Consider the following 14,883-nt stretch of genomic DNA (forward strand, 5'->3'; position numbering starts at 1 on the left):
TTTTTGTAGCAAAAAGTTACGAAAAGGATTGCCCGGTCGCACTGTGCCCAATCATCTGACACGTAAACGCGTGGAAACAAACACTTGAAGACCATTTCGACTTTTTATCCGATAAATCTTTTGATACAAAGGGAGGATTCGTCACAAATGTCAGGCGCAAACGCAACCGAGAGTTCGTGGCTGGGAATTTCTGATCTGAAAAGCACTTAATTGCACGTATTGCCATGCGATAGCTAAGTTGGAAAGACTAAACCACCTTCAAATTAGATTCAAATTAGACTCGAAGGATGCATATTACATCTACTAGATTTAAATCTTCAAAAAGTCAAATGAATAGCAAGAAGAAGTATGAGAGGCGAGATTTGAATTCTTGACCTGCACCGGCAAGACACTTAATTTAATTGCCATGCAGTGGCCAAGTCACCGAAGAGTCTGGGTGGTTCATTAGTATCTACAATTGGTGCACAAGCATCTTACAAAATGGAAACCATTTTGAGCTGACAAATTGACACTGTCACAGCCACAATGGAATTGTACAGAGTTTTGACTTGCAACTTCCTGTCCCAACATTGGATACTACTGTTATACAGCTACGATGTCTAGTGAAAGGAAAAGCGGCAATGCAGCATACCATAATTGGTCTTTACCCCTCCAGCGCTTTCTGTACAAGCTTGAAATGGCTATTTGAAAACAAATTCCTGTTTTGAGCAATTCAACGACAATATCCATACTCTGATGAGCATTTTCAAGTGGGAGTTCCATCTGTGCCATAATTGAAGACTATATGCATATATAGTTCCCAGCATTAGTGTGTCAAATAGCAAGAAAATGCCATAAAAACATACCAGGAATAAAGATTTTCCTTTAATTAGCCAAAATGCAGATCAGTGTATGCTGTTTACTTTATATTTCAAACTATGGCATAGAATTTGCAGCACTGGAATACAAGGAATCATGATCCTTCTTTGGCAAAACATATTCCCTTACAGTAGCACCTCCTCCTCTCTCAAAACAAATCAAGCAAAGAGGGGAAAATTATAAAAAATAATAATAATAATTAAAAAAAATGAATGCTTTGCTTAGATAATTATCTGACACCTAAAGCAGCATAGCGATTTGAAGATTCTAAAGAAGTGCACTGAATGTTCTTAACTCTGTTTTTTCTAAGCGAAATTGGGTCCACTCCCGCCTTATGAGCTGCAATAACACCTATGGCTTCCCAATAATTGGAGACAGTAACCTGCAAGACAAAATCGATACAAGATGAGCTCCAATATGATGCACAAATCCAAAATTGAACTACAATGGGCATAGCCCATATTTGATTGTTTTGCCACTTCCTTGATCATTGAAAATTTCACGAACACGTGTGTCAAGAAGTAGTGCAGATTTCAGAAAGCCTAGAAAGAAAATAAAGAAATGGAAAATGAGCTCCAGCATTCAACCGCCTTAAGTAAATGAATTCCAAGAATCCTTCAAAGCTTATACTTTTATCCATCCCTCTCTCTCTCCTGGACTGTACCATCCTAAGAATTCTAGTTTCGCAAAAGGTTTATGGCCCCACTTAACATTACAGGCGAAAAGATAACCACATACAGGGGAATGTAACGAAAAAATAACCACATACATGGGAAAGTTCACAGGGATATTCAATTTGAGACATTAATCATATCATAGCCTTGTACACGACAATAATAAAAAACAATGAAAAACACAAATAAAATGAAGCCAAGTTCTTGAGATGATGAGCTTACCGCTTCAATTCCGAGTTTAGTGGGTGTATCACTCAGAACAGTTTCATTCTCTTTCACGGCTATAATAAGTGGCTGCAATAAACATAGTGTTAGTAGCAAAAACATCTATGGTATTCACAGAAATTGCTATTCTTAAAATAATCTGTTTCCATTCAGAACCTTGTATGGTTTCCTCATTTCTAGTCTTTTAACTTGGTGAATCGAGTTATTGTTTTATTGCTACTTCATTTTACACCCATTTTGTCAGATGTAAAATGCTTTACACAAGAAAATTGATTTTGTGGACAACATCGAATGCAGAATAAGTCAGCTTTCTAACCAACTTCTGGTGTTTGACTACACCAGCCACTACTAAAATTGTTACTAATCCTTTCTGAAATTTATGGTACAAGATATTATTGACTAGAAGAAACTAAGAATTTGACAAGTGATAATGGAAGGAAAAAATCAAATGTAATTATACTATGCAGTAAGATATGATACCAAAATATCTACACATTTTTTGAGATGTGGGCTTTAAACAAAGAAGGGAGGAACCAAATGGGAATAAACTTGGTAAACGCAGCTGCAAAACTTGGTATATGTACATAAGTGATACTTTTGGGTTATCCTCCAAAATACCTTATGGACTCAATCATCTTTCAAAAATTTTCGGTAAAGAATCAAAATGGGAAGATGAAGAAACAATCTAAGCCCAAAAACATCATAGGTTGGTTTGCGTGACAGAAAATGCTTTTTGTCCAATCAAATGTTTCAGGGGTACTTGCTAGCTGTAGTCAGAAGTCCACAAGTAGAACAAATACTAGCCTAGGTCTTTGACCACTGCAGCTCCGTAGAAGATAACATTTGAAGCAAGTCAGTTTTTTGTTTAGTAAAGGATCCTTGCTCAGACATTTAAAATCATTTGGATGAAATAAAGGAGATACCTTGATTTTCTGATTGCTTGCAAATGCACGTGCACCATCTCCTCCACATGCATTGATAGGTAGAATCACACTATCAACATCCCTTGATGTTATGCAACCTCTTTCAAGGAACTCAGAGGTCTTGACTAGGTACTGTGGGGCACCACTCAACCCAGCAAGCACACATGGCAAGAAAGTGTATCCTATCTGTTAGACATTCAGAATAAGGAGTAGTCAATTAAAGAAGGGGTGGCGGGGGCACGGGAGCAAGGAGAAGGAAATCAAGAAGAAATATACAACAAAAGGGAAAAGCAGATGTTTACAGAAAAAGCTCACATTACACACTTTTTTATCCTATATAGTTTGTGAGCCCACAATTCTCTTAACTTACTCAAGTCTGCATCTGAAAGATTGAACCTTTTATGTGCTATGCCTATAGATAAAGTTACATTAATTTACAACCATAAGTTGACACAACTCGTAGTTCCAGTGGTATTGCCAACTGGGAGTATGATCAGCAAGTTTAAAAATGCGTAATCGATCTTTCCATTCTAGAGAGCAAAGAATATCAATCTTTCCTTTTCTAGGATAAGTGAAGAATATCATGATCTGTACTGTTAGATATTACTATTTAAATCACTAGGGTATTATAAGCAGCCTATTTTAGGAGGTTCATTTCTTTGAAAATCCAGGTAGAATAACAAGATATTCTTCTTCTTCTTCTCAAACTAAATCTTAACATGCAACATTAGTGCAAAGTTTCAAATCTATTACATCTATCGCGCTATGTGTTCCACCCAAAGTAATAGGAACCAACTTTTGCTTAATCCCTTGTTGCTATTAAAATCAGCATAGTGCACACAAAGGCCTTCAGATCAGCCAAGATTAAAAACTACATAACACAATCCAAAAGCTATGTAACCAAAAAGTCTAATCCCCATTTGATTTCTATGACCCAGTTTTTACTAGATTATCAGCACATTGAGCCCATTGTACGTTTCATTTTATTCTTGAATAGCTTATTGGCTGAATTGAAACACAATTATCATTTAGGTCTAGAAACACATCCACATTATGTACTCAGATATATTTCCACAAAGGCATTTCTAAAAGTTATATTCATTTTTCATTCAGTTTTCCCTCATGGAATTAACCAGAAGATCAAATTGTTATACGAGCGCTATAAAAGAAAACTACCACAAGATTGAGCTGTAAAGCACTATGTAGGCTCAAATTTGTTCTCAAAAATGTTTATCAATCAGACACAATAGGTAATCATGTATGGCATCCACTTAGCAGATTTTCTACCAACCTCTTCTGCAGCTGATTTTGGACATAGTGGATAGCTTACTGGAGCAGGAGATACTGCAGGAGAATGGGCACAAGGAATATTGAAATTCTTGACGACTAAGTGGCTTATGATTGCCTCGACTCCTGCTAAAATATCTATTCCCTACACACATTATGAGAAGAAAGCTTGAGTAGGAGTTATGATGTTTAGAATACTCAAAAATGAGACTTTCATTTTTCTTTTTCAGCTGGTGGACATAGTACAATTTTTAGTAGATATTAAATTCATAAAATAGAAGAAAAACAAAAATGCTTAGAAGTTCATCTGATAGGAGTTCCATGCAAAAATGTATAGCTGACAATACAGCAGCATCCACCCAATCCATTAGATGCATCTCATCTGCTTTTCTTTCATAACATGCAGCAATTACTGGGGTTCTGTAAAATGTGTTGTCTGTGACAGACACAGAATACTGCAGGAAGTCTAACCACCAATTGCATTGATACTTATAAATCATGAAGTGTGAAAGATCACACTGGAATAAAACCTCTTTCGAACACTACAAACACACAGAATATAGTTTATTTGGTGTTATAGATTCCACTTATGTCCTCCCAACCATAAAATGATAATAACAAGAACTCACTAGAGATAAAACACTTCTACAATTGAGAAATAACTGGAAAAACCTCAAGTATGTAGAAACTGATGTTTCAAAAGATTTTCCTTAAATAAAAGCACCATGATAATCAGAAAATTGCATACCTTTCCTTGTCGATAAGCATCAATATCTCCAATGTCATCATCAGGGAAACGTGCCACAACTGCAACTGCAGTCACTCTGGACCTTGTAATTAATGTCTCTACAGCTCTCAATAGTGAATCAGGATGTTTTATCCTTCCAGTTGATTGTCCACTCTCTGGATCAATCCATATCTCCACCTGTAAGATTTCACATAACTTACTCAAAGCAATCCTGGCATCTTACGTAATGGGTCAAAACCCAATGAATTCTTTTTCCCTTTTTTGGTTGGGGTTCCCAGGGGCCCACCCGTGCAGGAAGGGGGTGGTGGGAGAATGGGGAGAGCATGGGCAATTGCTCAACAATGGCCCAATAATAAAGTCGATTAAATGAACTCACACTAGTGCTTTGTACAGGATAAACCCAAATATAAGAGCAAGGAAATGAAAATTTGGGACTGCTAGATTGCTGTAGCGGTGATACGTGCTCATCAAGTTTTGTTGGTCCAAGTAAGTAAAACATATTAATAACTCCACTGTTTAAAGTTTCTTATTATGCTTTGAAGTGCATTTGAAATTATAGAAACAATGACCTAGTAGCTTGGAAAATTATCTCCAAAGGTAAAATTAGAGCCCCTTTGAACTAATTCAATTTCATGGATCATTACTGGTAATTATGTTACCAGATACCATATATTACCTTTAAGGGAGTGTCAGTTACCATGCATTCCACAATTGGCAAGCCCAGGGAAGCCCTTGTTGCGTCAGCTACTTGCAGATGGCGAAGACGGAGATCTTCCTCCAATCCAGCATCAAGAATCAATCCAACCTGGTTCACATGACAAATAGCATCATATGTTTAAATTTAAATGCTAAGCATCCTGTACAAAGTGTCAGAGAATAATACATTTATTAGCTCTCATCAGAATCACCAGACAAGATGATCTAACCAAATCATTCAACAATGAAATGTTAACAGGGAATTTCAAGCATACCCTGTTCTGGTGAACTGGTTGTAGAGCCCAGAGCCCCTCAGCAAACCGATCAAGAGCATATCCCTCAACATATAGTACATTTGACATCGGCCAGTAAAGCATTGCTGCATTAAGAACCTGGAAGAATTACAGATTTACCAGCAGAAAAGTGGTGATGCAGACCCAAAGGTCTGCACATTGGTTCAAACGTAATCCTGTATCAACATTCAGTTGCACCATCACAAAGTTTTCTATAGCATATTTACGTAAGTTAATACTAAGATCACAGCTGAGGACATAAGTGAAACAATAAGACATTATTAGCAACAATTTGAATATCAGATTAGTCGAGCTGTATGTTGAAGAAGAAGAAACGTAAGTAGAAAATGGAAGAACAAGAAAAGTAGACTGGGCAAGGACTTTAAAGTCATCTTCCAAAATCCACTTTAAAGTCCACCTCCTTAAAATCGACTTCCATAAATTTATGGCAACCAAATAAAACTATCAAATTTCTATAATTTAGATAAATGATACGATCATTATCTTGTAAATAACCCATCAACTAGGCTATCCGAATTCAGATGTAAAGGAACTGACTTTGGGATAACCAATCCAAGATTATCCTTCAGACATAGTTTGATAGTTTGCACCATGCTTAATTCTTGAATTAAGCTCATTGGTACAGACCGAAAAGGTTCCATAAAAAATAATGCGCCTCTTGTTTAATCAATTACCAAAAAGGATATTTTAGCATATTCTGCAAAACATTGCACCACTAAGGATAAAAATTTTAAACCATTGAGCTGAGATATAAGAATGTGTGTTTAAAAAAGAAAGAAAAAAAATTGCACATAAAGTTCAAGAAGAAGAAGATACATTAGGATGCGTGATGAGGCAATCAACAACAGTGGAAAGAGCTCGAGCCACAGGCAAGGCATCGCCAGCATAGCCACCAATGGCTGCACCTACTCCAGTCGGCACTATCATCACACTTGTGTATGCCCTCTTGAACTGTTCTACAGAAACCAACCCCAAAGAACAATAATTGAAATTAATGGAAAATTCAACATCAACCCACCAAAGGAAACGAAAAATTAACATCAACAGACCACTGAAAACAGCCTAATTAAACATAAAAATGCAAACTTTAACGGAAAAAGAAAGCAGGAGAAGAAGAAAAATTGGACTGACCTTGTTGTTGGGAAGATGGAGTGAGTTGGAACATGAGAATTTGCTGCATTTTGGGAAGGAAGGGCGGTGGGATTGGCGGAGGAGAGGAAGAGTATGGCCGGCGGTGGAGGTGGAGGTGCCAATAGAGAAGAATGGACGGCTGGGATATAGCAGTGTCATAGCTGCTTTGGTCTTCAAGATTGTGTCCCCGCGCTCCTGGGAGGGGGAGGAGGAGGATGAAGGAGTTATTTGAAAAAGAGATAATTAATCAAAACTCTTAACATTTTGTTCAAATTGTGGGAAATAAAAATACAAAAAAAAAAGAAGAAGAAAGGGTAGATTGCATATTGGTACTAGAAATTATGAATGTGATTACAGATTGAGAATTTTTATTATAGACTAGATAAATAAAAGATATCACACTAGAAATAACTAGTAGTTAGGGATGATCCAAAGTGCTCTACTCAAAGTCAATTCAATTGAGTTTGCATATGTTCAACCCAATGGAGGTGTAAATATTTTGATATTAGGTTCAATATTAGAGAAACTCAATCTTGTTTGTTTTAGTGAGTTTAAACTTGTTTGAGTTTTGTTTGATAATTCTAAGTTCTAAACAAGCTCAAATAAGTGCTTAGTAGGCATAGCTCGTACCAAACTCATATATATTAGTATGTAAATATCTTATGTTATGCTTTACTACAAGTAAGGTCTTAGTTAAATTTATGAAGTGCAAAATCTTTGTGGGATTTAGTTTGATCAAGTGAAAAATGAATTATTTTCTTTAGTCAAGTTTGATTTAAATATTAAGTAACTTGGTTCATTTTTTATTTTATACTAGTTATTTTCAAACTCGAGTTTAAATATAATTTTAACAAAATTGATCTTTGAAATGAGATTTTTTGGTCTTTTACTACAATTGATTTTACTATATTCAAACTTTCAGTGTAAAGCAATTATTGACCTTAATTTTCTTCGTCTCTATGTGCTGATAAATTTGCTATTAGATTTTCATTGATGCTCATTTATGAGCAGTAGATTTATTTTTTCTAATCAAAGATTTTGCCGACTTCACAAGGAATATGAGACATAAACGCATACATTTTTCGGGATTCTATCCTAATGGCGTATGAGCAGATATTAAATTGATCTTGGTATAAGAATTTTCTCTTTCAAAGAATCTACATGCATATAAATATTTGAGGATATCTTTCATATTCAAAGATTATCGTAATTAAATTCATGACCATGAAACATATTGAGTTTTACACATGAAAAAGTTTTTTTTTTCCAAAATGTAAGTTCTTTAATTATATTTATTTCAAATAGACCCTTTTTTTCTAAATTGCAGAACATCAAATGTGTCATATTGTGTTTAATTCTTAAAGTGTGATTAAAACTAACCTAACCTAAATAGAGTAGTAGCGCCATCTCATTCTAATGGTAATTAAATGTCGCTTGCATATTTTAATCGGGGATAGACAATTTTATATATCTTTAATACTATAGAATAATCAAGATTTGCCAAAAAAAAAATTCAAATTTTGCTTTACTTACATCATAAACACTAATTTTAATCACCTTTTTATTTCATATGCATCACATTACAAAAAGTGTTACAGTATTATTCAATTTTTTTTTCCAAATAATCTCCCACCCAAACTGGCTTGTTACATGAAATACCTCCTGCAGAATGATTCCTCTGCTACCAATCAACCCTTTTTTTTTTTTTGTGTTTGGGGGGAGGAGGTGGGGGAAAATTTACGTACGTATTTAGTATGGAAGTTACAGAAAATTTACGTACTACCAATCAACTTAGTATGGAAGTACAAAACTTTTCTGTAACTTCTTTTCCTTCTTTTTCCCATCCTAATATTTACGTACGTATTTAGCTCTCAATACAGCCTGCACAGGTCCATACATCATTCATATATCCTGCATGAAAAGAAAATGAACAAGAAAAATTCAAGGAATCAATAATAAGAATAAAATGCTTAAAGTATATCATCACATCCTAATAGGGCTGTCAACGGGCCGAAATTTATTATTCCGGACCCGGACCCGAATTACTATACTGGACCCGGATCCGACCCGTTTACCCGACGGATCTTTTATTCTATGTTCCGGATCCGGATCCGGCAGGTCCCGGATCCGAGTAGGATCTACCCGAACAAATTTAGCAAAATTTATAATTTCTAATAAAAATGAGAAAAAAATATATTTGTAAACTAATTTCTAACTAATGCAAAGAAAAAACCAAATAAGAAAAGAAATCAAATTGACTTTACTCAAATACATCACCCTAATCAAATTATATTGATAAATATATTTTTTTTAAATTATTAATTCATTTATATCCGGATCCGAGTCTAATACGGGTCGGAATACTATATTCCATATCCGACCCGTTTTTTTGTTTGACAAAACGGATCTGGATCCGGGAAACGGAATTAAATCCCTACCCGTACCCGCAATAATTTCACGGATCCGATCCGGATCCGGGTCTAGACCTCACCCATTGACAGGCCTACATCCTAACTTGATAGAAGCAACTTCTTCTACAGTGATATTCTAATGGAAAAGAATTAAAGAAAGAGCAAAGATTTGAGGTGAAGCCAAGGTTCCTCATTTGAAAATTTTGATCTTCCAATTTATTCTGTACCTGCTTTGACTCGTCAAGCAATAAGCTTCAAGGGCCTCATCATCACATTATCTTCGTGGTCCAAGATCTGAAGAATTAAACCCAAATCAAGAGGAAAATGAATCAAGAGACTAAAACCTAACTGTACAAGAACAAACAAGAATGTAGATTCTACCAGAGGAAAATGGTGAAGTGATGAAATTAAAAGAAAAAAAAAGGTACATCCATCCTTTTCTTCCTTCCATAATTCCATTCATTAGCTGGAAGCATAACTAAATGACAAACACAAGCCAACACTTTCTTACAATGTGACCTTTACCAAAAGTTTAAAAGACAAAGAAACCATGTCACAGCTGATCCCAGAAATTAGACCTTATAATCATCAAATTAATGAGCAAAGATTTGTTTGCAATAAATGAGAAAAGGATGGCATAAACTCACATGGCAATGGTAGACATAGCCAGGCTTTGAAGTTGCATCAAAAGGGTAGGATTCATTCGAGTGTATGAAAGAAAATCTCACTAGTATCTTTGTAACATATCCAGGCATCATCTTGTACACATTCTTCCACCCTCTTTCATGAGCTGGCACCAACACCTTTTTGCCACGTGCGTATTTGCTGACATGGCACTTAATTGCATCATTGTACTTCAGCATGCAATCCTTAAATTCATCTTCCTTAGCCAACTCTGTCTGATCCAACACTACGAAAAGCCCCAAATGGATGTGCAATGGGTGATTATCCTCCGTCAGATTGATCACATACCAAATTTCACTGCTCCCAACTTTTGGCATCTCAGTTACGGGTGCCTCGTATGGTTTTCCATTGATGTACAAGTGTGTAGGCTCATCAATGTTGCTAGTGTACTCATACATGGCAATGTACCTTGTGTGGGACACCGGAGATGCATCGGACGACGGATACTTGATCAATTTTTCCGGGATTCTTGATTCGTCGACTTCGTGATGTGTGCTAATGATGAATTTCATCACCTTACTATTAGCATCATTAACAGGATCTCCTGATGGGTAGGGATATGGTGCATCATTGGCTAGGATTGCTGAATTGGATTTTGACTTTGAAAAGTCAACCACCACGTTAGCAATCTCGGACGGGGCCAATAACATTTCTTTAAGGATCACCGGCCGTTCGTGATACGCTGAGTCAGATGCCACGTGGATGAACGTCAAATTATTAGTGAAATAGAACTTAAAGAATCGAGCGTTACTTGCGTTGATGATCCTGAATCGGTACTTTCTCCGCCGTACGATCATGTAGGGCCACGCTTTACCGTTGACTATGATCGCGTCGCCAAAGTACTCTGGCTGCCATTGCGGGTGTATGGTAGGGTTATTTCCGGTGGAATTCATGAAAATCGAACCGTCAACACGGAAGCCACGATCAAATACGACCAACGGCCGATCAAATTCATCATCATACGGTAGGCCAAGTGGGACCTCTAAATCCGGTTGGCGGATGACGTAGGCCCCAATCAAGCCAGCCAAGAGGTTGACTCTAGTCAACCCCATTGCATGATCATGGTACCATAGGGTTCCAGGGTGTTGGATGTTACGATAATGGAACTTTTTCTTAGTCCAAGTGGGTCCTCTCTGTTTAAAATTCCTAGTGAACCATGATTCTGAATGCCCATCACTCTCAGGTTCATGAATGCCACCATGAAGGTGCACCACTGTAGGAACTCCCTCCTTCGTAGAAGGTATAGCCGTTGGAATTGTTGGATCCCATGGGAGTATGTGCTTTGAAGGGAGGTGATTTCGCCAACTCACATGCGTACCGATCCCGTGAACGGCCTCGATTGTTGGTCCAGGGACTGTGGCTGTATGTCTCGATGTACCATATGCAAACACTGGTGTTGCAGGGATATCCCTATGGAATTTCTGCAGCAAATTCACGAGCATTGTTGGTAATTATTTCCCCAGAAGTTTTCCTCGATAATTAATTGCTAATACCAGAGAAATTATACAGAAATAAACTCTGTTAATAAATAAGAAAGTTTCATATTGCACAAATAGTTTAAAGTCTAATCTTATTCAAAGGGTACACATGTTTAATAAAACAGGTTGTACAATCAAGGTGTACATGTTTAAGACATTTGCTGATTTGAAAGTGATTTTTCGTTGTCATCGTCCATGATTTCAAACATATTCTTCTATAAGTTAGTGCCATCTGTTTTTATGAGGTATAGGTAAAAGAAAGAAGCTAAACCAAATTGGATTATTATTTTCTGAAGTTTTTATAGAAAAATATACTATAAAGATTTGATATATATAAGATAAAAAAGTGATTAAAAATATATTTTTCTTAAGAAAATGACAATCCAAACAGGAATAAATCAAAACATATCGACCGGGGCCTTGTTTTTTGTGGTTTTTTTTTTGGGGGGGAGGGGGGGAAGAACCTTATACATGATTTAAAGCTAGCATAGTAAAATTTTGAATAAATATGGTTAATTTTTGAAAGAAATGACCAAAAGGGGATAAATTAAATTATTAGAAGGGTCACACCCATCCCCAAAAAAAAAAAAAAAGGAACAACTATGATCTTTTGTATAAGAAATTCGCTTTGTACCTTTTGAGAGAAATGATTGTTTTATAGTGAGTGCATGGAAGGCATTTGTCCATCATCTCTTAGAGGTGCCAACTTTTACCCCTAATCTTTTATTGCAAAAGCAATAAAGATAGTAAAGAAACAAAAAAGCAGTGCTTATCCCAAAGCAATCACATATGTTGTTGGTGGTTGGTAACATGATCCTGAGTTTGGAGAAATCTATATAGAAGTACAATCTTTTTGTTGGCCCTTATGGGAAAATTCACAGGTTCACAAGAGTTTCAAGAACAGGAAAAAAAAAAAAAACTAAAGTGGCTTTGTCTGGAATAAGATATTGATTCAGGTTTCTGTCAAAGACAAAAATGTGAAGATGAGTAGACAATCCATTCTTCAAATGAAAAGTAATGAAAGGTTAGTCAAGAAAAGTATAATAGAAACGTTAGTGGTTGGTAAAATGACCAATTCTTTGATCAGAAATATGGAACATTTTGGTCTTAGGAGGCAATTAATTAACTGGGGCCTATTCCTGACTTTGATATCAAACACAAACAAAAACAAAAGAACCAGAGAGAATTATTGGACATGAAAGTGACCGTTATCGTAATGTATGAAAGTTCAAACTCCCAAAACAAAAAGAAGAAAAAAAGGCTGCAAAAAAACTCAACCAGTAAAGCAGTGCTCTTATCAAGTATCTTTTAGCAAGAATTTTCACAAACTACACCTAAGCGAACCTCACAAGTACAATTAAAAGTCAATTGCTGACTTCTAGCTGCACCCATAGAACTTAAGTGGAACTCACGCATACTCTAACTAACCAATGTGGGACTCAGGGCAAGGGAGCAGGGAACCTCTACTAAGTGCTAAATAACACTCATTCACTCTGGTCTTTAAACCTCACCAACAGGTACAATTATCAAGTATGCGTACAATTATTATCAAGTATCTCAAGTCTCAACTAGGTACAATTAGACCTGTTTTGACTGTTCAAGAATGGCCAAATTAGTTACCTTTAATCCTAATTTTTGTATCAACATATTCACACTGCACAATAATCAGTGATTAACCTAGTAATTAGGATGAGGATGCCTGTAAGTATAAGATTGAAATTTTTAACAGGTCTTCTGAAAAGTAAAGTTACAAAACAGATTTGCAAAAAGCAATATATAAGCAAAGGAAAGGGAGGAGATAAAATAACTCAAACAGGCAAATATTGCATTGCATAAGAGAAATTTTAGGGGGAAATAATGCAAAAGCAATTCAATCTGTACATGTTTGCGGCAGACAAGAAGCTGTCCAAGTCTTCAAAGCCGTAAAGCATATCTATTTTCCTTTAATGCACACTTAGACAATATCTTAATCAGAATATCAAATTACGTAACAATATTCATAAGGAAATCATAGGGCGGACCAATTTTTCATCATTACCCAAAAAAAATAAATAAATAAATCACTAATTTGACAAACAGTCACATACTCTGATGCTACCTACCAAAAGAAGCCGGAAGAGAAGCAGTTTTTGCAGAAGTAACTGCAAAATTGCTAGCAATGATGCCCTCAAAAGTCCAAAAAACAGGAGAAAACGTAACCGACAATTGACAAATATGTGAAACTAAAATCTGTCTAGGACGATTAATCACTCAAAAAAGGGACAAACAAAAAGAAGGGAAGTGTTAACTTACCCATTTCTTGTGAAACATGCCAATAATCAGTGATTTAGGAACATGATCGCCATTGACAACATCATATCCTTTGATCTTGGGCATATCAGGAAGCTCATCAACGAACATTTTCAACTGGGATGCATCTAATAGCTTCTCATCTGCCCATGGAGTTTTGCAGATTGCCAGCAAAGCAAGAAAAGTTATCAAGAACCTCTCCAGTCCCACCATCTTCAGTTTTCTTGAGTTCACAAACTCAACAAAGACAAAAAAAAAAAAGAAGGTTGGACTGGGGAACATGTATATTATGTTTTAGTGTGTGTTGTGCGTGTATTTTGTTGGTGATGATAATGAGACAGTCATTTGCTCTTTAAGATTGACACAACCAAAGAGAATACTTGGGGGTGTGAGAATGAAAGCCTGACTGGCTGTGATGGTTCCAGAAAGGCATAAAACAAAAGCAAAGGAATATTTATAGATGAAATGAAAAGAAAACTAGCGTTGGCGGATCTAGGCCATATATGCATGGTCCTTCCGTGACTTTTATGGCACATGCTTGTCCATTTCCTTTGATCTTTCTGATTGGTTGTCTAGATGAAATTATCCCTTAAGTAGTTAAAATCTAATATACTAAGGTATATATGGAATTAAAGGTGAGTAATTAAGTAGTAGATCTTTTTATACTTGTCCAGCAAAATGAAATCATTATAGAGATCATCAATGTTAGAAGCATTTTTTTACCTTTGTCCCACAGCAAGCTAACGAAAATTAATTTGTAGAGTTGTAAAGTAGCTTAAAAAGTTGTTGATTGTATAGCTAGGACAACCAGTGAACCTTGAGGTCACAAGTTCGAATCTCCGCTTCGCTGGATTCCTCCGCGCACTTACCGCGTTCGGGCCGCGTTGGGGCGCCGGGCCCGGGCCGCAGGGAATTAGTTGGGCCCGTAAGGATTGACCCGGACACCCCTGTGTCGACAAAAAAAAAAGTATAGCTAGGACAACATACTCATCATTCCTGTTTGGAGTTTGGGTTGTCAAAATAGTATACACATTAATTTCACTCTTGAGAAGTGAAAATGGATGTACATTTTGATAATGATTTGCAGCATGGACTCATAGTGAGGAAACAAATAGAGAGATTTGTTATATAGCATTTTAATTTAGTAATTCTATAAGTTCTGTTT

The 14,883-nt window shown here is 36.3% G+C and overlaps 2 protein-coding genes across 5 annotated transcripts; both read right to left on the reverse strand.

Annotated features, from left to right (window-relative positions):
- Window positions 1–308: 308 nt before the first annotated feature.
- On the reverse strand, window positions 309–7,087 carry LOC113718029 (uncharacterized). 4 transcript variants are annotated; one of them, XM_072071597.1, is made up of 10 exons: window positions 6,857–7,067; window positions 6,542–6,681; window positions 5,687–5,803; window positions 5,392–5,520; window positions 4,716–4,892; window positions 3,972–4,112; window positions 2,681–2,866; window positions 1,755–1,826; window positions 1,154–1,240; window positions 309–780 (listed from the first exon to the last, which is right to left on the reverse strand). In XM_072071597.1, exons 1-10 carry the CDS (start codon window positions 6,903–6,905, stop codon window positions 583–585), a joined length of 1,296 nt encoding a protein of 431 aa, XP_071927698.1. In that variant the 5' UTR covers window positions 6,906–7,067; the 3' UTR covers window positions 309–582. The 4 variants fall into 4 exon arrangements, with proteins under 4 accessions (XP_071927698.1, XP_071927699.1, XP_071927700.1 ...); XM_072071598.1 differs by lacking the exon at window positions 6,857–7,067 and having other exon boundaries at window positions 5,687–5,790; window positions 6,542–6,682; XM_072071599.1 differs by lacking the exon at window positions 6,857–7,067 and having other exon boundaries at window positions 5,687–5,880; window positions 6,542–6,674.
- A 1,495-nt stretch (window positions 7,088–8,582) lies between these two features.
- LOC113717721 (multicopper oxidase LPR2-like) lies at window positions 8,583–14,133 on the reverse strand. The gene is made up of 4 exons (XM_027242518.2): window positions 13,722–14,133; window positions 9,915–11,372; window positions 9,495–9,561; window positions 8,583–8,767 (listed from the first exon to the last, which is right to left on the reverse strand). Exons 1-3 carry the CDS (start codon window positions 13,998–14,000, stop codon window positions 9,508–9,510), a joined length of 1,791 nt encoding a protein of 596 aa, XP_027098319.1. The 5' UTR covers window positions 14,001–14,133; the 3' UTR covers window positions 8,583–8,767; window positions 9,495–9,507.
- Between the last annotated feature and the right edge of the window lie 750 nt (window positions 14,134–14,883).

This window comes from Coffea arabica, chromosome 11e, assembly GCF_036785885.1.
Source record: "Coffea arabica cultivar ET-39 chromosome 11e, Coffea Arabica ET-39 HiFi, whole genome shotgun sequence".
Taxonomy (NCBI): domain Eukaryota; kingdom Viridiplantae; phylum Streptophyta; class Magnoliopsida; order Gentianales; family Rubiaceae; genus Coffea; species Coffea arabica.